Source organism: Bufo bufo, chromosome 4 (assembly GCF_905171765.1).
Source record: "Bufo bufo chromosome 4, aBufBuf1.1, whole genome shotgun sequence".
Lineage (NCBI taxonomy): Eukaryota > Metazoa > Chordata > Amphibia > Anura > Bufonidae > Bufo > Bufo bufo.
This window is the reverse complement of record NC_053392.1, coordinates 433,834,322-433,861,491: the sequence shown is the minus strand read 5'-3', so window position 1 is coordinate 433,861,491 and position 27,170 is coordinate 433,834,322. Positions and strand designations below refer to the sequence as shown.

General features: G+C 41.2%; 1 protein-coding gene across 2 annotated transcripts in view; it reads left to right on the top strand.

Moving 5' to 3' along the window:
• Positions 1–27,170, top strand: part of SERAC1 (serine active site containing 1) — a 354,636-nt gene that overhangs the window by 206,470 nt on the left and 120,996 nt on the right. For both annotated transcript variants that reach the window (XM_040429358.1, XM_040429357.1), the window contains exons 11-12: positions 7,324–7,474; positions 21,426–21,564. In XM_040429358.1, coding sequence (XP_040285292.1) covers positions 7,324–7,474; positions 21,426–21,564 — 290 coding nt within the window. The remainder of the gene's footprint in view (positions 1–7,323; positions 7,475–21,425; positions 21,565–27,170) is intronic.

The following is a 27,170-nucleotide window of genomic DNA, read 5'->3' as shown; positions in this document are numbered from 1 at the left end:
TGGATTTAAAATAGAAGCAACAGCATGTTTTTGTTCGGAAAGCATCGGAATGTCCCCAGTCGTTAAAGACAGGAATATTCCGTACTTACCCGAGATGCTGTATTATTCTATCCTGGACAGAGCTACGACAAGGCTCCAGGCTCCAGTGGGTGAACCTCTCCTAAATCCAGAGAGCAGGAACAGCTCTTACAAGAGCTAGTAGTTATAGCCAGGGGAGTATAGCAATCTTCAGCGTATAGCAATCCCCAGTGTAGATCAGTTACCCAAACACCAGCCTCAATATGATAAAGTGTAAAACAGGAACTCTCTTTATTGAAGATCAACTCAGTATATATACAGTTCAAGAAGTATAACAACATAACGCAATCAACCATGAACAACATGCAAACAGACATCTTCACCCCCTCCATAATGAATGAATAGGGAGGGAGGAGACACCTGTGATGGGATTATCTCCTGAGTGTATCATATGGTGATCTACTCATCTAGATGTTGGCTGCTCCTATAATCAACTACTTAATTCCATCGCTAATACAATCAGTGGGAGTCTCAGTGCAGAGTTAACTCTTTTTGTGTTGCTGAATCCACACCGTGCCTTTTTAATGGGCAATAGGAAATATGTGGCATATAAATTCCACACATAAATCAGGGTTCATAGTTCCTTGTAACCCAAAAGGTCTGAGGGGGTCTCCATAATTCTGGGTCCATAGTCTGTAGGAAGGAGGCTGGCCCTCAGGCTTCTCCAGCAGCCCCAGTGATGGTTCAGTGCGTCACAACTCCAAATCTGTCAGATTGCAAAGGCATCTCCTGTGCACAGCCCTCTTCAGATCACCCCACAGATTTTCAATCGGATTCAGGTCTGGATGATCAGGTCTGAAAATTTCAGGAAAGACCAACTAGAGCAGCTGAACTTTATTTGGGGTTAATCAGAGGTACTTTAAATGATGGCAGGTGTATGCTGACTCCTATTTAACATGATTTTGAATGTGATTGCTTAATTCTGAACACGGCTACATCCCCAATTATAAGAGGGTGTTCACACTAATGCAACCACATTATTTTAGTTTTTTTTTTCCTTCCCTCCACCTAAAAGATTTCAGTTTGTTTTTCAATTGAGTGGTACAGTTTATAAGTCACATTAAAGGTGGAAAAAGTTCTGAAATTATTTATCTTTGTCTCATTTTTTTACATCACAGAAACCTGACATTTTAACAGGGGTGTGTAGACTTTTTATATCCACTGTAACAGTTGATCTATTTTCACCAAGCTGCTTGGCAATTGCCCCGTAGCCCTTTCCAGCCTTGTGGAGGTCCACAATTTTGTCTCTGGTGTCTTTTGACAGCTCTTTGGTCTTGCCCATGGTAGTAGTTGGCGTCTGACTGTGGGGTGGACAGGTGTCTTTAAAGAGCTCAGACATGTGCTACTAAGTTAGATTAATGAGTGGAGTAGAGGTGGACTTTTTAAAGGCACAGTAACAGGTCTTTGAGAGCCAGAATTCTTGCTGTTTCTCAGGTGATCAAATACTTATGTTCAGCAGTGCAAGACAAATAAATTCTTTAAAAATCATACAATGTGATGTCCTGAAATTTTTTATTCTGTCTCTCAGAGTGGGAATGCACCTACAATGTGAATTTCAGACCTTTCCATGATTTCTAAGTGGGAGAACTTGCATAATCGCAGGGTGTTTAAATACTTCTGTTCCTCACTGTATAAAGAATATGTATTGAAACAATGCACATATGAAATATGAACAGTTCATATATGCAGTGGTGCTTGAAAATTTGTGAACCCTTTAAAAATGTCTATATTTCTGCATAAATTTGACCTAAAACTACATCAGATGTTCACAGAGGTCCTAAAAGTAGATAACGATAACCAAATCAAACAAATGAGTCAAAAATATTAGACTTGGCCATTTGTTTATAGAGGAAAATTATCTATGTGAACCTTTAGAATTAACAGATAATTTGAAGGTGATATTAGAGTGGAATCAGGTGTTTTATTTATCGACCTATTTTATTTAACGAACAGGGATCTATCAAAGTCTGATCTTCAGAACACATGATTGTGTATCATGACATGAACAAAGGAGATTTCTCAGTACCTCAGAAGAACAGTTGTTCATGGTCATCGGACTGGAAAAGGTTTAAAAAAAAATCTGTAAAAAGTGTTTCCTCCACCATACCACAGTCAGACAGATTGTGTTCAAAGAGAGGAAATTCAAGACCATTATCACCCTTCCCAGGAGTGGTTGATCAACAAAGATCATACCAATACCAAGGTGTGCAATAGTCCGCAAGGTCCAAACGGAACCCAAGGTAACCTCTAAGCTATGAGTCATCCATTAGGGCAGGGGTCAGCAACCTCCAGCACTCCAGGTGTTGTGAAACTACATCTTCCATCATGCACAGTTGCTTGGCTGTTCTCTGAACTTTCACAGAAGTGAAAGGAGCATGCTGGGAGTTGTAGTTTCACAACAGCTGGAGTGCCGAAGGTTGCTGATCCCTGCATTAGGAGGACACTGAACGTTGGTGTACATGGCAGGATTGCAAAGAGAAAGTTGCTCCTCTCCAAAAAGTACATTGTTGTCTATCTGCAGTTTGCTAAAGATCACCTGGACAAGCCATTAGGCTGTTGCAAACATGTTTTGTGGATGGATGAGACCAAAATAGAACTTTTTGGTTTAGATGAAAAGTGTTATATTTGAAGAAAAGAAACACTGCATTCCAGTATAAAAACCTCATCCTATCTGTAAAACATGAAGGTGGTAGTATCTTGGTTTGGGCCTGTTATGCTGCATCCGGTAAATGTTAGGACATCTGTCCATGAGCTGAATCTCAAGAGAATGTTGGTCATGCAACAAGACAATGACCTTAGGCGCACAAGTCATTTTTCCAAAGAATGGTTTAAGAAGAATAAAGTTAAAGTTTTGGAATGGCCAAGTCAAAGTCCTCACCTTAATCCAATAGAAATGTTGTGGAAGGACCTGAAGCGAGCTGTTCATGGGAGGAAACCCACCAACATAACAGAGTTTAACCGCCTCACGTCCGCCCATAGGATATAAACGTCCTATGGGTGGACGTCTATTTCTGACAGCACGTTTTAAAACGTCCTGTCAGAAATAGCAGCTGCACGCTAATCGTGCAGCTGCTGATCGGGTTGCCCGCTGTCAGTGACAGCAGGGCAACCCTAAGACAAGGCAGGGACAGTGCCCAGGTGTCCCTGCCTTCACGATCGCTGCAGACACAGCGCTCACCGAGCGCTGTGTCTGCAGAGCAGGAAGCGCTGGGCGCTTCCTGTTCCGGCCCGGCGGTCATGTGACCGCCGTGACCGGAGAGTGCAGGAGCTGTGTGAGGTCTCTCAGAGACCTCGATCAGCCCTGCTGTGAGGCTGTACAGCGCAGGATTGCTGCTGTACAGCCTCTATAGGGGTGCATTTGTCCTGTAACTGGGGCTACTATGTCAGCCCCAGTTACAGGAGAAATCAACAGTGTAAAAAAAAATAAAAAGTGAAGTAAATGTCCCCCAGAGGTCTTGTATGACCTTATGGGGGACGAAAAGTGTAAAATAAAATAAAAATAAAATAAAGGGTTGAAAAAATAAAATAAAAAAAAGTTTCACATGTAAAAAAAAAAAAAATCCCAAGTAAGGAATAAAAAAAAAAATTAAAAATAGAAAAAATAAAATAAAATAGACATATTTAGTATTGCCGCGTCCGTAAAAACCAGCTCTATAAAAATATCACATGACCTAACCCCTCGGGTGAACACCGTAAAAAATAAATAAAAAAAACTGTCAAAACAAGCAATTTTTGTCACCTTGCATCACAAAAGGTGCAACACCAAGTGATCAAAAACGCGTATGTCCCACAAAATGGTACCAATAAAACCGTCACCTCATCCTGCAAAAAATGAGCCCCTACATAAGAAAATCACTCAAAAAATAAAAAAACTATAGCTCTTAGAACATGGAGACACTAAAACATCATTTTTTTGGTTTCAAAAATGCTATTATTGTGTTAAAGTGAAACAAATAAAAAAAAGTATACATATTAGGTATTGCCGCGTCCGTAAAAACCAGCTCTATAAAAATATCACATGACCTAACCCCTCGGGTGAACACCGTAAAAAAAAAAAAAAAAAAAACTGTGTCAAAACAAGCAATTTTTGTCACCTTGCATCACAAAAGGTGCAACACCAAGTGATCAAAAACGCGTATGTCCCACAAAATGGTACCAATAAAACCGTCACCTCATCCCGCAAAAAATGAGCCCCTACATAAGAAAATCTCTCAAAAAATAAAAAAAACTATAGCTCTCAGAACATGGACACATTAAAACATAATTTTTTGGTTTCAAAAATGCTATTATTGTGTAAAACTTTAATAAATGAGAAAAAGTATACATATTAGGTATCGCCACGTCCGTAACAATCTGCTCTATAAAAATGTCACTTGACTGAACCCCTCAGGTGAACGCTGTAAAAATAAATAAATAGAAACTGTGCTAAAACAACCAATTTTTTGGTCACCTTGCCCCATAAAGTGTTATAATGAATGATCAAAAAATCATATGTACCCAAAAATAGTACTAATAAAACTGGCACCTTATCCCCTAGTTTCCAAAATGGGGTCACTTCTTGGGAGTTTCTACTGTAAGGGTGCATCAGGGGGCTTCAAATGGGACATGGCATCTAAAAACCATGTGGAGTTCCTTTCCTTCTGCGCCCTGCCGTGTGCCCATACAGCAGTTTACGACCACATGTGGGGTGTTTCTGTAAACCACAGAATCTGGGTAATAAATATTGAGTTTTGTTTGGCTGTTAACCATCGATGTGTTAAAGAAAAAAATTGATTAAAATGGAAAATCTGCCAAAAAAGTGAAATTTAAAAATTTGATCTCCATTTTCCTTTAATTCTTGTGGAACGCCTAAAGGGTTAACAAAGTTTGTAAAATCGGTTTTGAATACCTTGAGGGTGTAGTTTCTACAATGGGGTCATTTATGGGGGTATCCACTATGTAGGCCCCACAAAGTGACTTCAGACCTGAACTGGTCCTTATAAAGTGGGTTTTGGCAATTTTCTTAAAAATTTGAAGAATTGCTTCTAAACTTCTAAGCCTTCTAACGTCCTAAAAAAATAAAATGACATTTCCAAAATGATGCCAACATAAAGTAGACATATGGGGAATGTTAAATAATAAATATTTTATGAGGTATCGCTTTCTGTTTTAAAAGCAGAGAAATTGAAATTTAGAAAATTGCGAATTTTTCAAATTTTTGGGTAAATTTGGGATTTTTTTATAAATAAAGGTGAAATATTTTGACTCAAATTTATGACTATCATGAAGTACAATGTGTCACGAGAAAACAATCTCTGAATGACTTGGATAAATAAAGGCGTTCCAAAGTTATTACCACATAAAGTGAGATATGTCAGTTTTGCAAAATTTGGCCTGGTCAGGAAGGGGGCAAAGGGCCCAGATGGGAAGTGGTTAAACTGTTTTGTATGGAAGAATGGACTAAAATTACTCAAAGCTGATGCCCAGGTCTAATCTACAGTTACTGGGAAATTTTTGCTGCAACTATTGCTGCAGAAGGGGGTCACAAAAGATACCAGAAGCAAAGGTTCACATACTTACCATATGTGATATTGGATTATTTTTATTAATAAATAAATGACCCAAGTCCAATATTTTTGACTCATTTTTTATTTGGTTATCTATCTACTTTTAGAACTTATGTGAAAATCTGATGTAATTTTATGTCAAATTTATGCAGAAATATAGACATTATTGAAGGGTTTATAAACTTTCAAGCGCCACTGTATCTATGCTGCAAATGTAATAAAATGCCAGTAAAACGTTTATTGTAAATGTATTATGCTTGCAATGTATATATTTAAATTTTTCCTACAGTATGATGTATTTTTTCATATTTTTGATCAAATGAAAACTAGTCTGCCTTCTGCTATCACTTTTTTTCTTTATTCAATGTAGATACACGTTAGTGGCTTATAACCTCAAATCATCTAAAGCTACTCATGCATTTAAAACAATATGACACCAATTAGTCATAAGAGAGATGATTTACCGGTATATGATTATGCTAAGAGCTTACCTGAGTAGTTTCTAAGGCAGTAGAGCTACTGTGTGATGTAGTGAGGATGCCCAAAGAGTATTTATGGCAATATTTTAGGCAGTATTTATGTTGTACCCCATCCTTGTGCTCACAGAATGCTTCCACTAACCTGTTGAAGAGACTGGTCTGAGGTAGCCCTGACAATCAGGAAATCCCTGGTTACACCGCAGCTTACTCTGAGGTGTACAGTAATGGAGTATCAGGCCATACATACATGCAGTGTTTTTCTGCTGTAGCGAAGTTGCTCAGTGGCCATATGGTTCAGTGTAGTAATGGAACTTTTTGAAATCCCAGTCATACCGCGGAATATTCCTACAAAAAAGAGAAAAACATGGATCGAACATCCACATGCGTTGATCTGTTGTTGCTTCCCAGGAAAATGAACATCGCTTCTCAGTGTAATTAGTAGTATACAATGTCATAATCTACATACAGTTCCCTTTAAAATAAATGCAATAATAACTTAAAAGCTGTATTCTATGTTCACTCAGGTTCATTTAGGAAATTGAATTATACTGTATTTGAACAATTCATTGAAAAAAATATACAATAAAGCGGACATCTGGAAGGTAGTGAATAGTTTCAGGGCTGATTCATGTGACTGTGCTTGGTGTGGGAACATGGACCATGTGTCGGCAGCATCTCCCGTACCGACCACGGTTCTCCTGACCCGAACTGGCAACATCATAGTGTTTTATGATACAATCAGTCCCTATCTGATTGAAAGTCTGTTGTACTGTACTTATGTCATCATGTAGATGGTGATCATATAGGAACTGACTGTATCATAAAACACTATGATGTTGTCAATGCGGGTCAGGGGAGCCATGGTTGATCTGGGAGATGTGGCTATAATGGTCCTATGAATCAGCCCTTACACAGGAATACATATGGTGCTATACATATTAATTTACATCAGTGTTTCATATATTGTAATGAACAGGTGGCAGCAAAACCCACAGCATCACTGCAGTTCAGTCTATGTACAATAGTGATATAGAACATGAGATTATACCTTTCACACATTTCTTCCTCTATTGCTAGAATAGTATAGTTATTTTGAGTAGGGATGCCATACAGCAGACTCATAACAGGCTCCCCACTGAAATAATTAGAAGTGTATGTATTAGGTTGATGAATGACCGATTCTAGTATGTGTTGTATGTCCTATTTCTTTGTTTCTCAAGGCTGGATTTCTTTGCTGGCGGAAGCAATGAAATCTCCTTATGTCATTCAGACATCACATGCTGCAAGAGCATTGGCTAATTTGGACCGGGATACTGTTAGTGAAAAATACCCTGATGATGTTTATGTGCTTTACCCACAACACAGGACAAGGTAATAAAGTATGAAAGTAAGATATTTTTTAAGTGAAATCCATTTTTCAACATAAATCGTTACATAAATTGTTACGAAAACTTACTTAAAAAGCAGTTCACCTTCTTCTCTAACTTCCAGCATTCTGCTCTTATCACAAAAAATATTAGATGGCACGTCTGCCAAGTGGGTACCCATTCCTCTGTGTCCATATTCCTTAATATGGCGTGTCCATATGCCCTAATGAGACAGTCCCTTTCCTGTACAATTGTTTAAGCACATCAGGGGGAATTTATCAGAACCTGCACTACCGAGTTCTGGCTTCCAGAAGCTGCAAACAAGAGACCTGAAAATTTTGGGGGGCTACTTGCTAAAAAGAAATTGCTACTTTTTGCATTTTTACACCACTCATTCCTGTGTGCTTAGGTATGTTAATGACCATCCAGATTTATCATTGGGGGCCACACATTCTCTCTAGTAGAGGGGTAACATAGAAAAATTAGATTAGAATTTGTAAACAAAAGTGTTAGGCTTCAAGGTACACCAAATTATGGGGAGAACTTATAAACACCGCTTTATAATATTCTCTGAGCTGCAGGAGAATGTGCTTAAGTTATGATGAGACGCATCTTCCATCCTTGAGCCTTGATTGATTCTACAGAGGCTCTGAACTGCCGTAGATTTCAGTGTTCTGTTACTCCAGAAAACAGGCGCAAAGGAAGATAAATATTGTAGGCCAGCTGACCCCTCCTCCATGCCTCGCAATTCCCTGAGGGCGGCGTAGAAGCGCAACTTGTGCCTAGATTTAGTTAAAAAAGTTGCAAACATGAAGTTTGCACCTTTTTTAGGCCAGAAAACTGGAGACCGCAGTTTGAGGCTGTGGTCACTTGTTTTGGCCTTGATCTAAAATTGGGGGGCAGAACAATATGGGCAACCTCAGCACAAAGCATGAAAAAGCCTACATCTTGAACCTTACTGCTCTGCTGGCAATGATTGCAGTCTGTGCCACTCTCCCTGGGCAAAAAGTGTGCTGGCAACGTAGTGGAGCTGGTAGAAGTGGTGAATGACAGGCATGTGAGTGCCCATTCACCTTAAACCTAGGATGTACAGTTGCAAGAAAAAGTTTGTGAACCCTTTGGAATGATATGGATTTCTGCACAAATTGGTCATAAAATGTGATTGTCACAACAATAGACAATCACAGTCTGCTTAAATTAATAACACACAAAGAATTAAATGTTACCATGTTTTTATTGAACACACCATGTAAACATTCACAGTGCAGGTGGAAAAAGTATGTGAACCCTTGGATTTAATAACTGGTTGAACCTCCTTTGGCAGCAATAACTTCAACCAAACGTTTCCTTTAGTTGCAGATCAGATGTACACAACGGTCAGGAGTAATTCTTGACCATTCCTCTTTACAGAACCGTTTCAGTTCAGCAATATTCTTGAGATGTCTGGTGTGAATCGCTTTCTTGAGGTCATGCCACAGCATCTCAATCGGGTTGAGGTCAGGACTCTGACTGGGCCACTCCAGAAGGCGTATTTTCTTCTGTTTAAGCCATTCTGTTGTTGATTTACTTCTATGCTTTGGGTCGTTGTCCTGTTGCAACACCCATCTTCTGTTGAGCTTCAGCTGGTGGACAAATGGCCTTAATTTCTCCTGCAAAATGTCTTGATAAACTTGGGAATTCATTTTTCCTTCGATGATAGCAATCTGTCCAGGCCCTGACGCAGCAAAGCAGCCCCAAACCATGATGCCCCCACCATTATACACTCACCTAAAGAATTATTAGGAACACCATACTAATACGGTGTTGGACCCCCTTTTGCCTTCAGAACTGCCTTAATTCTACGTGGCATTGATTCAACAAGGTGCTGATAGCATTCTTTAGAAATGTTGGCCCATATTGATAGGATAGCATCTTGCAGTTGATGGAGATTTGAGGGATGCACATCCAGGGCACGAAGCTCCCGTTCCACCACATCCCAAAGATGCTCTATTGGGTTGAGATCTGGTGACTGTGGGGGCCATTTTAGTACAGTGAACTCATTGTCATGTTCAAGAAACCAATTTGAAATGATTCGAGCTTTGTGACATGGTGCATTATCCTGCCATGAGAGGATGGGTACATGATGGTCATGAAGGGATGGACATGGTCAGAAACAATGCTCAGGTAGCCCGTGGCATTTAAACGATGGCCAATTGGCACTAAGGGGCCTAAAGTGTGCCCAGAAAACATCCCCACACCATTACACCACCACCACCAGCCTGCACAGTGGTAACAAGGCATGATGGATACATGTTCTCATTCTGTTTACGCCAAATTCGGACTCTACCATTTGAATGTCTCAACAGAAATCGAGACTCATCAGACCAGACAACATTTTTCCAGTCTTCAACAGTCCAATTTTGGTGAGCTCGTGCAAATTGTAGCCTCTTTTTCCTATTTGTAGTGGAGATGAGTGGTACCCGGTGGGGTCTTCTGCTGTTGTAGCCCACCTTTCTTTCCCATTCTGACATTCAGTTTGGAGTTCAGGAGATTGTCTTGACCAGGACCACAACCCTACATGCATTGAAGCAACTGCCATGTGATTGGTTGACTAGATAATCACATTAATGAGAAATAGAACAGGTGTTCCTAATAATTCTTTAGGTGAGTGTACTTCACAGTTAGGATGAGGTTTTGATGTTGGTGTGCTGAGCCTTTTTTCTCCACACATAGTGTTGTGTGTTTCTTCCAAACAACTCAACTTTGGTTTCATCTGTCCACAGAATATTTTGCCAGTACTGCTGTGGAACACCCAGGTGCTCTTGTGCAAACTGTAAACGTGCAGCAATGTTTTCTTTGGACAGCAGTGGCTTCCTCTGTTGTATCCTCCCATGAAATCCATTCTTGTTTAGTGTTTTACGTATCGTAGATTCGCTAACAGGGATGCTAGCATATGCCAGAGTGTCACGGGGTTCCGAAGGTGCACTCGGTCCCCCATTGCCCGCAGAACTGTTGCTTAGCTTTTGGAATGAGGTTCTGTGTTTGACCTCATTCCCAGGGCGGCTTTACTAGCTGGGTGGCTCCTTGCTCCTAAGTCTGCCTTGAGCGCCGAGCTGATCACTCGGTGCTCGACTGGTTGGTCTGTCGGTCATGTGACGCTGGCCACGTCACATGACCCTCACTCCCCACTATAAATACAGGCAGCCTGCTGGCTACAGGTTGCCTGTTAATTTCTAGGTTCCTGGTATTTGTTGGACTGCTGAATACTTACCTGATCCTGTTCCTTGACCATCCTTTTGCCTGATCCTCCTGTACTGCGCATCCGTCCTGGTATTGTGACCTCGGCTCCCACCTGACTACTCTCTTAGGACTCCTCTTGTGCTTCTCTGCTCTCCTGGTATTTATGACCCCGGCTTCTCCTGACAATTCTCTGCTTGCTCCATTTGTACTTTGCAGCTTTCCTGGTATTGACTCGGTCCGTTCACGTCCTGTTGTTTGTCTGTCTGTCATCCCTGCACTTACTCCAAGTTAGGGATTGCCGTCCAGTTGTCCCCTGTCATTAGGACTCGCGAGGCAAGTAGGCAGGGCCAGGGGTAAGGGTGGAGCGCAGTGGTCACTTCCCTTCCCCCTGTGTGTGTGTGTACGCGACCGTTACACAGAGACTTTTGTAAGTCTTTAGATGATACTCTAGGATTCTTCTTCACCTCATTGAGCAGCCTGCGCTGTGCTCTTGCAGTCATCTTTACAGGACGGCCACTCTTAGGGAGAGTAGCAGCAGTGCTGAACTTTCTCCATTTATAGACAATTTGTCTTACCGTGGACTGATGAATAGAAAGGCTTTTGGAGATACTTTTATAACCCTTTCCAGCTTCATGCAAGTCAACAATTCTTAATTGTAGGTCTCCTGAGAGCTCTTTTGTGCGAGGCATCATTCACATCAGGCAATGCTTCTTGTGAAAAGCAAACCCAGAACTAGTGTGTGTTTTTTATAGGGCAGGGCAGCTGTAACCAACACCTCCATTCTCATCTCATTGATTGGACTTCAGTTGGCTGACACCTCACTCCAATTAGCTGAAAGTACTAGCTTCAAGTACTACATTAAGTACTAGTAAAGAGATATTGCAGCAGACTGAAGAGATTCAAGAGATACTGCAAGAGATTGGCTTAGAGTCTCCAACTGGCTCATCTGTGTTGTTTTTGCTGATCATTGATTGAGAAGAGGTAAGGAATTCGGTCAGCTGTTTGCTATTGTGCGTTTGCTAATGAGCCTAGCTCACTAAGGTGTTACATTTGTTGCTGGGGGAGGAGTTTGGGAAGGAGTGTGTGTATATATAGAGACAGACTCATTAGCTGGCCTAATTCATTAGCTGAAAGTACTAGCTTCAAGTACTACATTAAGTACTAGTAAAGAGATATTGCAGCAGACTGAAGAGATTCAAGAGATACTGCAAGAGATTGGCTTAGAGTCTCCAACTGGCTCATCTGTGTTGTTTTTGCTGATCATTGATTGAGAAGAGGTAAGGAATTCGGTCAGCTGTTTGCTATTGTGCGTTTGCTAATGAGCCTAGCTCACTAAGGTGTTACATTTGTTGCTGGGGGAGGAGTTTGGGAAGGAGTGTGTGTATATATAGAGACAGACTCATTAGCTGGCCTAATTCATTAGCTGAAAGTACTAGCTTCAAGTACTACATTAAGTACTAGTAAAGAGATATTGCAGCAGACTGAAGAGATTCAAGAGATACTGCAAGAGATTGGCTTAGAGTCTCCAACTGGCTCATCTGTGTTGTTTTTGCTGATCATTGATTGAGAAGAGGTAAGGAATTCGGTCAGCTGTTTGCTATTGTGCGTTTGCTAATGAGCCTAGCTCACTAAGGTGTTACATTTGTTGCTGGGGGAGGAGTTTGGGAAGGAGTGTGTGTATATATAGAGACAGACTCATTAGCTGGCCTAATTCATTAGCTGAAAGTACTAGCTTCAAGTACTACATTAAGTACTAGTAAAGAGATATTGCAGCAGACTGAAGAGATTCAAGAGATACTGCAAGAGATTGGCTTAGAGTCTCCAACTGGCTCACCTGTGTTGTTTTTGCTGATCATTGATTGAGAAGAGGTAAGGAATTCGGTCAGCTGTTTGCTATTGTGCGTTTGCTAATGAGCCTAGCTCACTAAGGTGTTACATTTGTTGCTGGGGGAGGAGTTTGGGAAGGAGTGTGTGTATATATAGAGACAGACTCATTAGCTGAAAGTACTAGCTTCAAGTACTACATTAAGTACTAGTAAAGAGATATTGCAGGAGATAGTCAGGAGGTAGGCTGGAAGGTGGAAACAATACAAAAAAAAAAAGGTAAGATTTGTTTGATTTAAAGTTACAAATTTTTTAATTTTTTTTTTTCTCCTCTTTAAAATGGCAGACTTGGTTCAGTGCAGGAATTGTTGTGCATTTATTTCATGTTCCACTCTTTGGAGATTCGGATGCTGTCAGATCTGTAGACAGTTCTCCTTACTGCAGCAGGAAATTGCATTTTTGAAAGCTGAAATATTTAAATTATCTGTTAAACAAACTCCAGCTAGGACTGCTGCAATGCCACTGCCACAGAGGACCCCCAGAAATGGCAGATGGGTTAATGTAGGTTCTGGAAGTCTTAGAGTGGTGGATAGAAGACATGTCCCACAGTCGGTGGTTCTCCATAATTCATTTGCAGCACTCTCAGAATGTAAGGACAACATGGATATGGACTCAAGCACAGAGGGTGAGAAACCATCGACTCCTATGTCTAATGTATGCAACAAAAAAGATAAAGTGAAGTCTCAAAGGATGCAGCTGTTGCTGGGTGATTCAATCATAAGAAGTGTGGAGCTTAAAGAAAATGGTTTTGTGAGATGTCTCCCTGGGGCTACTGCTAGAAGAGATAGAAGACGTATTATTAATATTGTTAAGCAAGCAAAGCAGGAAGGGGACGTGGATGTTCTTGTCCATCTAGGGACAAATGACCTGGCTTGCAATGAAGTGTCAGAGGTGAAAAAATCTTTTATCACACTTGGTAATGACGTACATGATTTTGCATCCACCATTTCATTTTCTGAAGTTCTGCCTGTGCATAATGTTCAGAATGATAGGCAGAGGCGCATAAAGGAGTTCAACATATGGCTTGGTAAATGGTGTCAAGAGCAAGGATTTGGCTTTGTTTCTCATGATAGCTCTACTTGGAATAGAAAGGAACTGTACAAAAAAGATGGTTTGCATCTTTCTCTCAAAGGAACAAATGTACTTAGTGAACAACTCCAAGAATTTGCGAAAGAGTATTTAAACTAGGAAGGGGGGGCAAAAGAGTGAAAATAAAAGAGTCCAATTGCCCCCCGAAACAATGCCAGAACAGGCCAGAAGCACTGAGGTTAAGAAATGATAAGCTCAGAGTCCTGTCTACAAATGCTCGCAGTTTAGGTAAAAAATCAATGAACTTGGGTCAATAATGGCATCTGAGAATGTAGATTTAGTGGCTGTTACGGAGACATGGTTTAATGAAAGAAATGACTGGGACATAACCATACCAGGGTACTCTTTATACAGAAGAGACAGAGAAGGCAAGAAAGGAGGAGGAGTGGCCCTGTATGTGAAAGATAGCATTAAATCTAACCTAATACAAGTTGGTGAGGCCAACATAGAGTCAGTTTGGGTTACGTTGCAGTTTGCTAACCATGCAGTAACTCGTGTAGGTGTGATATATAGACCACCTGGTCAAGTTAAAGAACTAGATGATCTACTAGTTGAAGAAATAGCTAAAATGACAATGAAAGGAGAAGTTATCATTATGGGAGATTTCAATCTTCCAGATATAAACTGGAAAACCAAAATAGCAAGTTCTACCAGGAGTACAGATATTCTAAATTCCCTACTGGGGTTATCTCTACAACAAGTGGTTGAGGAGCCAACCCGGAGGGAGGCCATTTTGGATTTGGTATTCACAAACGGGGATTCGGTATATGATGTCATTGTAGGCGAAACCTTGGGATCTAGTGATCACCAGTCAGTGTGGTTTAATATAAGAACTGTGAAAGAGTCCCACCACACAAAAACAAAAGTTTTAGATTTTAGAAAACAGACTTTTCAAAAATTAAATTAGTCATAAATGAGTCCTTATCAGACTGGAACGGATTACATGGAGTCCAGGAGAAATGGGACTACTTAAAAGGTGCATTATTGAAGGCAACAGAAAATTGCATTAGACTCGTCAGTAAAAGCAAAAAAAGGAGGAGACCAATGTGGTACTCAGCAGAAGTGGCCCAAATCATTAAAAATAAAAAGCTAGCATTTTGTAATTATAAAAAAACCCAGAGCAATGAAGATAAGGAAATCTACAAGATTAGGCAGAGAGAGGCCAAGCAAGTTATAAGAACTTCTAAAGCGCAGGCAGAAGAAAAACTAGCTCAGTCTATGAAAAAAGGGGATAAGACATTCTTCAGATATATAAATGAAAAAAGGAAATTAAAACAAGGAATAACTAAATTAAAAACAAAGGACGGAAGGTATGTAGAAGAGAATAAAGGGCTAGCCGACTGCCTTAATGAATACTTCTGTTCAGTTTTTACAAAAGAAAAAGGAGAAGGACCTCCACTAGAAAGAATGACTATTAAATCGTTTGATGCATGTATCTTTACAGAGGAAGATGTTCTAAGTTTGCTGTCTAAGGTGAAGACAGATAAGTCACAGGGGCCTGATGAGATACACCCAAAATTATTAAAAGAGCTTAGTGGTGAGCTGGCAAAACCGTTAACAGATTTATTAAACCAATCATTAGTAACAGGAGTCGTCCCGGAAGATTGGAAATTGGCAAATGTCGTGCCCATTCACAAGAAAGGTAGTAGGGAGGAATCGAGCAACTATAGACCAGTGAGTCTGACATCAATAGTAGGCAAATTAATGGAAACCCTATTAAAGGATAGGATTGTGGAACATCTAAAATCCCATGGATTGCAAGATGAAAAACAACATGGGTTTACTTCAGGGAGATCATGTCAAACAAATCTTATAGATTTTTTTGACTGGGTGAATAAAATAATAGACGGTGGAGGTGCAGTAGACATCGCATATCTAGATTTTAGTAAGGCTTTTGACACTGTCCCACATAGAAGACTTATCAATAAACTGCAGTCATTGAGCATGGACTCCCATATTGTTGAGTGGATTAGGCAGTGGCTGAGTGACAGACAACAGAGGGTTGTAGTCAATGGAGAACATTCAAAACAAGGTAATGTTACCAGTGGGGTTCCACAGGGATCTGTACTGGGACCGATTTTGTTTAATATCTTCATAAGTGATATTGCAAAAGGCCTCGCTGGTAAGGTTTGTCTTTTTGCTGATGACACAAAGATATGTAACAGGGTTGATGTTCCTGGAGGGAAACGCCAAATGGAAAAGGATTTAGGAAAACTAGAAGAATGGTCAGAACTCTGGAAACTGAAATTTAATGTGGATAAGTGCAAGATAATGCACCTGGGGCGTAAAAACCCAAGGGCAGAATATAGAATATTTGACACAGTCCTGACCTCAGTATCTGAGGAAAGGGATTTAGGAGTAATTATTTCAGAAGACTTAAAGGTGGGAAGACAATGTAATAGAGCAGCACGAAATGCCAGCAGAATGCTTGGATGTATAGGGAGAGGTATAAGCAGTAGAAAGAGTGAAGTGCTTATGCCGCTGTACAGAACACTGGTGAGACCTCACTTGGAGTATTGTGCGCAGTACTGGAGGCCATATCTCCAGAAGGATATAGATACTCTAGAGAGAGTTCAGAGAAGAGCTACTAAACTAGTACATGGATTGCAGGATAAAACTTACCAGGAAAGGTTAAAGGACCTTAATATGTATAGCTTGGAAGAAAGAAGAGACAGAGGGGATATGATAGAAACTTTTAAATACATAAAGGGAATCAACTCGGTAAAGGAAGAGAGCATATTTAAAAGAAGAAAAACTACCACAAGAGGACACAGTTTTAAATTAGAGGGGCAAAGGTTTAAAAGTAATATAAGGAAGTATTACTTTACTGAGAGAGTAGTGGATGCATGGAATAGCCTTCCTGCAGAAGTGGTAGCTGCAAATACAGTGAAGGGGTTTAAGCATGCATGGGATAGGCATAAGGCCATCCTTCATATAAGATAGGGCCGGGGGCTATCCATAGTATTCAGTATATTGGGCAGACTAGATGGGCCAAATGGTTCTTATCTGCCGACACATTCTATGTTTCTATGTCATTAGTCTAGGGGTTCACATACTTTTTCCACCTGCACTGTGAATGTTTACATGGTGTATTCAATAAAAACATGGTAACATTTAATTATTTGTGTGTTATTAGTTTAAGCAGACTGTGATTGTCTATTGTTGTGACTTAGATGAAGATCAGATCACATTTTATGACCAATTTGTGCAGAAATCCATATCATTCCAAAGGGTTCACATATTTTTCTTGCAACTGTATACCATGAAGAAAGGCTCTTTATTATCACATCATTATTTCCACATGCTAATGACCCATGCTTCCTATTCTGCAGACTATAATTATCACTTGGCTTTTTATTAGCAGGTACAGTACAGTGATGTGTAGTAGAAATCTGTGCAGTTGGCTAATGTGACTTTGAGATGAACCCTGCCCTTTTCATTAACAGCATTATTCCAACAGAATTTCTATGTTTAACAAGTGTGCAGGAGGTAAAAATAATTTGTTTTTGTACAGGTCTGGTGACAGTCATGAGCGGCATGCTATATCGCTGTAATTGCCCTGGTCTATTCTGATTACAGAGTCAGATCACATTCACAGTCCATACTTCTAAACATTCAGCAAGTGTAATAGCTGAGAAGAAAGTTGAATTTCAAGTTGGCATCTCTGGCAGCATTTATCTCCATTGATATTCCTAGCAACAGCTATAGGCCTCATGCACACGACCGTTCTTTTTTAAGGTCCGCAAAAACGGGGTCCGTAGGTCCGTGATCCGTGTCCGTTTTTTCTTCCGTGGGTCTTCCTTGATTTTTGGAGGATCCACGGACATGAAGAAAAAATCGTTTTGGTGTCCGCCTGGCCGTGCGGACCCAAACGGATCCGTCCTGACTTACAATGCAAGTCAATGGGGACGGATCCGTTTGACGTTGACACAATATGGTGCAATTGCAAACGGATCAGTCCCCCATTGACTTTCAATGTAAAGTCAGGAATCCCTATTATACCATCGGATCTGAGTTTTCTCCAATCCGATGGTATATTTTAACTTGAAGCGTCCCCATCACCATGGGAACGCCTCTGTTAGAATATACTGTCGGATATGAGTTAGATCGTTAAACTCAGATCCGACAGTATATTCTAACACAGAGGCGTTCCCATGGTGATGGGGACGCTTCAAGTTAGAATATACTAAGAACTGTGTACATGAATGCCCCCTGCTGCCTGGCAGCACCCGATCTCTTACAGGGGGCTGTGATCCGCACAATTAACCCCTCAGGTGCCGCACCTGAGGGGGGTTAATTGTGCGTATCATAGTCCCCTGTAAGAGATCAGGGGCTGACCCCCCTCGGCCACCCTCCCTCCCTCTATTGTATTAATTTCATTGGTGGCCAGTGTGCGCCCCCCCCTCGGCCCCCCCTCCCTCCCTCTATTGTATTATTTTCGTTGGTGGCCAGTGTGCGGCCCCCCCCCTCCCTCCCTCTATTGTATTATTTTCATTGGTGGCACAGTGTGCGGCCCCCCCGCCCCCCCTCCCTCTATTGTATTATTTTCATTGGTGGCACAGTGTGCGGCCCCCCCTCCCTCCCTCTTTTGTATTATTTTCATTGGTGGCACAGTGTGCGGCCTTCCCCCCATATCATTGCTACTGCAGTCCTGGTTGCTATGGTTACTTAGCAATATTAGAAGCATCATACTTACCTGCTGCGCTGTCTGTGACCGGCCGGGAGCTCCTCCTACTGGTAAGTGACAGGTCTGTGCGGCGCATTGCTTAATGATCTGTCACTTACCAATAGGAGGAGCTCCCGGACGGTCACAGAGAGCGCAGCAGGTAAGTATGATGCTTCTAATATTGCTAAGTAACCATGGCAACCAGGACTGCAGTAGCGTCCTGGTTGCCATGGTTACCGATCGGAGCCCCAGCGATTAAACTGGGACTCCGATCAGAACTCTCCGCTGCCACCAATGATCGGGGGGGGGAGGCCGCACACTGTGCCACCAATGAAAATAATACAATAGAGGGAGGGAGGGGGGCCGCACACTGTGCCACCAATGAAAATAATACAATAGAGGGATGGAGGGGGGCCGCACACTGTGCCACCAATGAAAATAATACAATAGAGGGAGGGAGGGGGGCCGGGGGAAGGCGCACACTGTGCCACCAATGAAAATAATACAATAGAGGGAGGGAGGGGGGCCGGGTGGGCCGCACTGGCCACCAATGAAATTAAAACTGAGGAGGGAGGGGGGTCTGCCCCCTGCTGCCTGGCAGCCCCTGATCTCTTACAGGGGGCTATGACATGCACAATTAACCCCTCAGGTGCAGCACCTGAGGGGTTAATTGTGCGGATCACAGCCCCCTGTAAGAAATCGGGTGCTGCCAGGCAGCAGGGGGCAGTCATGTACACAGTTCATAGTATATTCTAACTAGAAGCGTCCCCATCACTATGGGAACGCCTCTGTGTTAGAATATACTGTCGGATCTGAGTTTTCACGAAGTGAAAACTCAGCTCTGAAAAAGCTTTTATGCAGACGGATCTTCGGATCCGTCTGTATGAAAGTAACCTACGGATCACGGACGCGGATACCAATCTTGTGTGCATCCGTGTTCTTTCACGGACCCATTGACTTGAATGGGTCCGTGAACCGTTGTCCGTCAAAAAAATAGGACAGGTTTTTTTGACGGACAGGAAACACGGATCACGGCCGCTGATGAACAACGGTGCATTTTCCGAGTTTTCAACGGACCCATTGAAAGTCAATGGGTCCGCAGAAAATCACGGAAAACGGAACAACGGCCACGGATGCACACAACGGTCGTGTGCATGAGGCCATATACTGTATAATTTCTCATAACTTTATTCTTTTTGAGACTGTTAAGTTAAAAGACTGAAAAGTAGGAGTATATACTCGAGAGATACTGTAAAATTATAATACAAATCATAGCATTTCTATGGATTTATTCTCAGCTATTTTATATACAGTCAGGTCCATAAATATTGGATTTGAAATTAAACGAACAAGATGTGCTTTAACTGCAGACTATCAGCTTTAATTTGAGGGTATTTACATCCAAATCAGGTGAACGGTGTAGGAATTACAACAGTTTGCATATGTGCCCCCACTTGTTAAGGGACCAAAAGTAATAAGAATAATAATCATAAATCAAACTTTCACTTTTTAATACTTGGTTGCAAATCCTTTGCAGTCAATTACAGCCTGAAGTCTGGACCAAAAGTAATGGGACAATTGGCTTCTCCGCTGTCCCATGGCCAGGTGTGTGTTATTCCCTCATTATCCCAATTACAATGAGCAGATAAAAGGTCCAGAGTTCATTTCAAGTGTGCCATTTGCATTTGGAATCTGTTGCTGTCAACTCTCAAGATGAGATCCAAAGAGCTGTCACGATCAGTGAAGCAAGCCATCATTAGGCTGAAAAAACAAAACAAACCCATCAAAGAGATAGCAAAAACATTAGGCGTGGCCAAAACAACTGTTTGGAACATTGTTAAAAAGAAGGAACTCGTCGGTGAGCTCAGCAACACCAAAAGACCTGGAAGACCACGGAAAACAACTGTGGTGGATGACCAAAGAATTATTTCCCTGGTGAAGAAAACACCTTTCACAACAGTTGGCATGATCAAGAACACTCTTCATGAGGTAGGTGTATGTGTGTCAAAGTCAACAATCAAGAGAAGACTTCACCAGAGTAAATACAGAGGGTTCACCACAAGATGTAAACCAGTGGTGAGCCTCAAAAACAGGAAGGCCAGATTAGAGTTTGCAAAACGACATCTATAAAAGCCTTTACAGTTCTGGAACAACATCCTATGGACAGATGAGACTTGTACCAGAGTGATGGGAAGAGAAGAGTATGGAGAAAGGAAAGGAACTGCTCATGATCCTAAGCAACCTCATCAGTGAAGCATGGTGGTAGTATGGCGTGGGCATGTATGGTGAAGTGAAGCATGGTGTCATGGCGTGGGCATGTATGGCTGCCAATGGAACTGGTTCTCTTGTATTTATTGATGATATGATTGCTGACAAAAGCAACAGGATGAATTCTGAAGTGTTTCTGGCAATATTATCTGCTCATATTCAGCCAAATGCTTCAGAACTCATTGGACGGCGCTTCACAATGCAGATGGACAATGACCCAAAGCATACTGCAAAAGAAGTGGAATGTTATGCAATGGCCAAGTCAATCACATGACCTGAATCCGATTGAGCATGCATTTCACTTGCTGAAGACAAAACTGAAGGGAAAATGCCCCAAGAACAAACAGGAACTGAAGACAGTTGCAGTAGAGGCCTGGCAGAGCATCACCAGGGATGAAACCCAGCATCTGGTGATGTCTATGCGTTCCAGACTTCAGGCTGTAATTGACTGCAAAGGATTTGCAACCAAGTATTAAAAAGTGAAAGTTTGATTTATGATTATTATTCTGTTCCATTACTTTTGGTCCCTTAACAAGTGGGGACACATATGCAAACTGTTGTAATTCCTACACCGTTCACCTGATTTGGATGTTAATACCCTCAAATTAAAGCTGATAGTCTGCAGTTAAAGCACATCTTCTTCGTTTCATTTCAAATCCATTATGGTGGTGTATAGAGCCAAAAATGTTAGAATTGTGTCGATGTGCCAATATTTATGGACCTGACTGTATCTGTGCCCTTTTTTGCATACAGCTCATTGTGTCTTTTTCATGAGGCCTGTCATATTAAGGATATCTGTTTTTTGTCTTTCCAAAAATTCCATCTGTAGCCAGTCTATAAAAGCAGATGTTCTATTTGTCCATGGTCTGCTGGGAGCAGCCTTCAAAACCTGGCGCCAACAAGATCGCGATCAACCGCTGGATGAAAGTGCTGCTCAGGAAGAAGACTATACAGAATGTTGGCCAAAGGTCAGTTTTATCACTTTGTTTACCTAGATTTACAATAATTATAGGGTCTAAATCTTATTTATAACGAAATGATTACAAATATTTTTTCAACAATCAGTATAATAATAGGATACTTTACTGCTACATCCCAAATTAATTCCTGTGATCGCTTGATAAATCGTGTGAGATTCCATCACAACATCATAGATGCCCTGTGTTACAAGATCCTGATCACCTTTAAATGTGTACACTACATGGGGAGCTTTCCCTGTAACTAGGGGCTGCTATGTCAGCAGGGTTGGATTATTCAAGTGCTAAGTGGGACCTCCACCCCAAGACTGTCTCCTAGTTCTCTCAAGAGGTGAACAGATTCTTCATACATATAGTAGTAGACACACAAGTCTAAATAGTCTACTGTATGTAGAGGTATCTAAAGTACTGTACAGTGCAATCGGAAAGTCTTAAGAACCTTTCACTTTTTTACATTTTATGTTGCAGCCTTTTGCTAAAAAGAAAAAAAAAAGCTAATTTTCCTCGATCAATCTGCACTCATTACCCCATAATGAGAAAGTGAATTTTAGACATTTTTGCTACTTTATTACAAAGTAAAAACAAAAAATTTGCATGGATATACCATATTTTTCAGCCTATAAGACGTAATTTTTCCCTCCAGAGTAGGGGGGAAAAGTCAGTGCGTCTTATAGGGCGAATACTAATGAGCGCTTCAATTATGGCACTGCTTTATTCATAAAATGGGGTGGACGACGCCGTTGCGGCCGTGTTTTCTTTTCCGCGTTTTTCTTCGAATTTGAACGACTCCAGAGCACTCCTGCCCTTGCGTAGGTCTATTTATTCGATCCATAACGGCGGTCGATGCCGTAGCGACAACATCTTGAGCGATATTCCTTGCAGCTGTCTTTAGGTGCGGTTTTACACCTTTCTTGAATAGGGCAACGACTCGACAGAACAGACCCCGAAATAACCCAGCGAGCCCAGAACTGTGCATGAATTCTGCCCGTCAAAGTCCTCCAAACCATGACCGGCTTGCGCTATGTAATAATGCGTATATGCATCCAGGTCGCCGTACACTCTCTGGGACAACATTTTAATGCGTTGTCACAGCGCCAGGTCTAAAGTGTAATTGCGCAATAGTTTTCCCGTATTTGAATTTGACAGGTTTAGCTTGATCCGTGAGTATCGATATTGTAATGGTATCAAAGTGTTGTTTGCAGAGAGGTACAGTTGTGTTAAAAATAATAGCAGTGTGTTTAAAAAATTTATTAAAGCTCAAAATCCTTCTAATAGCTTTTATTTCCATACACACAAATGCATTGGGAACACTACACATTCTATTCCAAATCAAAACATGAAAAAAAATAATATCATTTATGCCAAAAACCGTGATTGATCAGGTAAGTGATGTCTGACTGCTATTATTTTGAACACAACTGTATATAGTCCAACCTGTTATACTTTTGCGTGACTATTTCGCCATTTTTGTCGCTTAGCTCCACAGTTCTTAAGAGCTGTACGTAACTATTGCCAACAAGTTGATGCTGAATGATATCGGTATAAACAAACATTGTATAAAATCCGGCTTTAATATCGGAGTGAATTTTTCTCTTTACAGGGAGTGCAGAATTATTAGGCAAGTTGTATTTTTGAGGATTAATTTTATTATTGAACAACAACCATGTTCTCAATGAACCCAAAAAACTCATTAATATCAAAGCTGAATATTTTTGGAAGTAGTTTTTAGTTTGTTTTTAGTTTTAGCTATTTTAGGGGGATATCTGTGTGTGCAGGTGACTATTACTGTGCATAATTATTAGGCAACTTAACAAAAAACAAATATATACCCATTTCAATTATTTATTTTTACCAGTGAAACCAATATAACATCTCAACATTCACAAATATACATTTCTGACATTCAAAAACAAAACAAAAACAAATCAGTGACCAATATAGCCACCTTTCTTTGCAAGGACACTCAAAAGCCTGCCATCCATGGATTCTGTCAGTGTTTTGATCTGTTCACCATCAACATTGCGTGCAGCAGCAACCACAGCCTCACAGACACTGTTCAGAGAGGTGTACTGTTTTCCCTCCTTGTAAATTTCACATTTGATGATGGACCACAGGTTCTCAATGGGGTTCAGATCAGGTGAACAAGGAGGCCATGTCATTAGATTTTCTTCTTTTATACCCTTTCTTGCCAGCCATGCTGTGGAGTACTTGGACGCGTGTGATGGAGCATTGTCCTGCATGAAAATCATGTTTTTCTTGAAGGATGCAGACTTCTTCCTGTACCACTGCTTGAAGAAGGTGTCTTCCAGAAACTGGCAGTAGGACTGGGAGTTGAGCTTGACTCCATCCTCAACCCGAAAAGGCCCCACAAGCTCATTTTTGATGATACCAGCGCAAACCAGTACTCCACCTCCACCTTGCTGGCGTCTGAGTCGGACTGGAGCTCTCTGCCCTTTACCAATCCAGCCACGGGCCCATCCATCTGGCCCATCAAGACTCACTCTCATTTCATCAGTCCATAAAACCTTAGAAAAATCAGTCTTGAGCTATTTCTTGGCCCAGTCTTGACGTTTCAGCTTGTGTGTCTTGTTCAGTGGTGGTCGTCTTTCAGCCTTTCTTACCTTGGCCATGTCTCTGAGTATTGCACACCTTGTGCTTTTGGGCACTCCAGTGATGTTGCAGCTCTGAAATATGGCCAAACTGGTGGCAAGTGGCAAGTGGCATCTTGGCAGCTGCACGCTTGACTTTTCTCAGTTCTTGGGCAGTTATTTTGCGCCTTGGTTTTTCCACACGCTTCTTGCGACCCTGTTGACTATTTTGAATGAAACGCTTGATTGTTCGATGATCACGCTTCAGAAGCTTTGCAATTTTAAGAGTGCTGCATCCCTCTACAAGATATCTCACTATTTTTGACTTTTCTGAGCCTGTCAAGTTCTTCTTTTGACCTATTTTGCCAAAGGAAAGGAAGTTGCCTAATAATTATGCACACCTAATATAGGGTGTTGATGTCATTAGACCACACCCCTTCTCATTACAGAGATGCACATCACCTAATATGCTTAATTGGTAGTAGGCTTTCGAGCCTATACAGCTTGGAGTAAGACAACATGCATAAAGAGGATGATGTGGTCAAAATACTCATTTGCCTAATAATTCTGCACGCAGTGTATAGGAAAAGAAGCGTTCTCTTTCGCTAAATCATCATCGTCAGCTAAAACATCAACAAAATGTTCTAAAACAGGCAAGCCAGATTCGTTGTAGCACAAAACGATGTGCTCCGCGTCTACATACTTGTTCGAGCGATCCCGCGAGTACCCCTGAAGCCCCAATATATTGCCTAACTTTTCACCAGGCATAAACCTGTATAAGATTGATTTTTACATAAACGGTTCTGTCAATCTCCTCGTATCTTAGACGCAATTGATCAGACTGTATTTTTATAGAATCAAGTTTGTTATTAATGGCTTTGATCAGTTAGTTCATATAAGGGTATATCTCGTCCGTATAGGTTTGTTCATAGCCCTTAGTGAATGCTCCCTTATAGCGTACAATTCTGACGTAGTCGCCTATTTCTAATAACGATTTAACTTTTTTAATAGCAGTGTAATCGCCGAAGATATTTTTCCAAATGGTTAAAGAATTCTCTTTTGTTACATAAACAGGTCAAAACCTTATGGTTCTGTGGTACGTGCGAATATAACTATACACCAGGTCTTGTATCTTGTCAATGTATCTGTATGTGTTTTGTTCTCTAACATTCTTGTTTTCAGCGTACTATTAAAACGCTCCACCAACGACGCTTTGACCGTATTCTATATAAAAAAAATGATGTATTTTAAAGGGATTCTGTCATCAGATTTTACCCCTCTAACCTAAACATATGCTCATGTCCAGACTAATACGAAGAATCCTAAGCTGGCCTTATTAAACCTCACTGTGGCTCTATTTGCCCAAAAAACAGTTTTTTATAACCTGTCAATCACCTACTTAAGGTGCCCAAGGGGAGGTCCGTTAATACAGGGTGCCCGGCCACACCCCTCGCCATCCGGTGCCCAGCGCCGCCTTCCCTGTCTTCAGCGCCACATTCCCTGTCTTCAGCACCACCTTCTACAGCTCAGCGATGCCTCCGCAATCCTCCTAGGCTCAGCCTGATGCGCCCTTGCGGACTCCTGGCAGCGGCTTCGTTGAGCGAAATGCGCATGCGCCGGCCTGATGCGCAATTCGCTCCACCCTGATATGACTTGCAGATTGGCTGAGCCTAGTGCGCAGGCGCGGGATCTGGCAGAGGGACGGGGAGGATTTTTTTTACAGCGTCTTTTCTTATTCCAAATTTTCAAACTTCTCTGAATAAGGTTTCAACGCCGCCGTAACAACAGCTTTTAGTGTGTGGTACTGTCTTCTTAATATTTTGGCGTTTGCAGTCATTTTAGCAACGTTTTTAAGTACCTGCTGTCACGGGTGTGCCCCCGCGGTTTATGCAATTTTAACTAATCAAGATAATGTATTTATTGTAAAAAAAAAAAAAAAAAAAACGGACTACATTATTATTTAAAAAGTCATTTTATGTAAAACAATAAAAAATTAGGCACTACATACAATTACATACAAAAGTAAAAGTTACAACGTTAAACAAGCCATCTGTAACAAAGGTGGCGTTCTTTTTTTAGGTAATAAAGAGCCGCGCGTTAACACCGGTGTTGTTGTTACGAACAGCTGCTGACTAAAAGGGGTACGAACCGCTTCAAAAGGTTCACCGGGCGACCCCCTTTTTAAATTATCGTAAAGTTCTCTTGTTCTTGTATTACCGATCACAGTTCATGGTATGTTCAGTTCAGCGATGGTTTCCATGAAGAAGTCCCACCCGCGAGGTGTTTTAGCCTTAAGCAAACTGTGACTCTGCTTTGCGGTGCGAATCAAGTCAATGATGTTGGATCCTGGTATAACTTGATCTTTGTAAATGAATTCACCCCTAGCGTTCCAGTACGGTTTGTTACCTGATCGTCGCAGGTTGTTCAACAAAAGGGCTGCATTTTTCCTATACCTTATATTAACATTGTCAAGTATCTCTTTAACATCGTCTCTGCTAGAAGAGTCATTTGTCAATTGCCGGTTGCGTAATCAAAGTTAAGGTTGACATTTCTTTACCGACCTGTTTGTTGAGCATCAAGTATCTCTGTAACACATTAGTGTATCTCTTAATTTTTTTCATCATCTGAAAGGTAATTTCTGTGTAGTATTTCTCTAATTTCTTCATCTAAACGCTGCGTAGCGGTTTGGCGGATGTCTAGTGTTTCTACAGCAGTTTTTTTTAGCCGGTCCAACTCGTGTTTGGAAACCAGGAACATTTTCTCTGCTTACTCCATTATGACCCACTGCCTCTATTAGCTATCAAGCTAGTGATTAAAGGTATTGCAAAACCAAGCAGCGAACCTATAAAACCACCGCTCTGGTTCACAATGCACTTCTTGTCTTTAATGTGTGACTTTTATCGCTTAATTTCTTTATAGCCTTGCACCATCTTTTCAGTATATTTTTTTTGTCGCTCTCTAAGAGGTATCTTTCCTTTAAGGATATTGAGAGCGACCTCGCCAATAGCG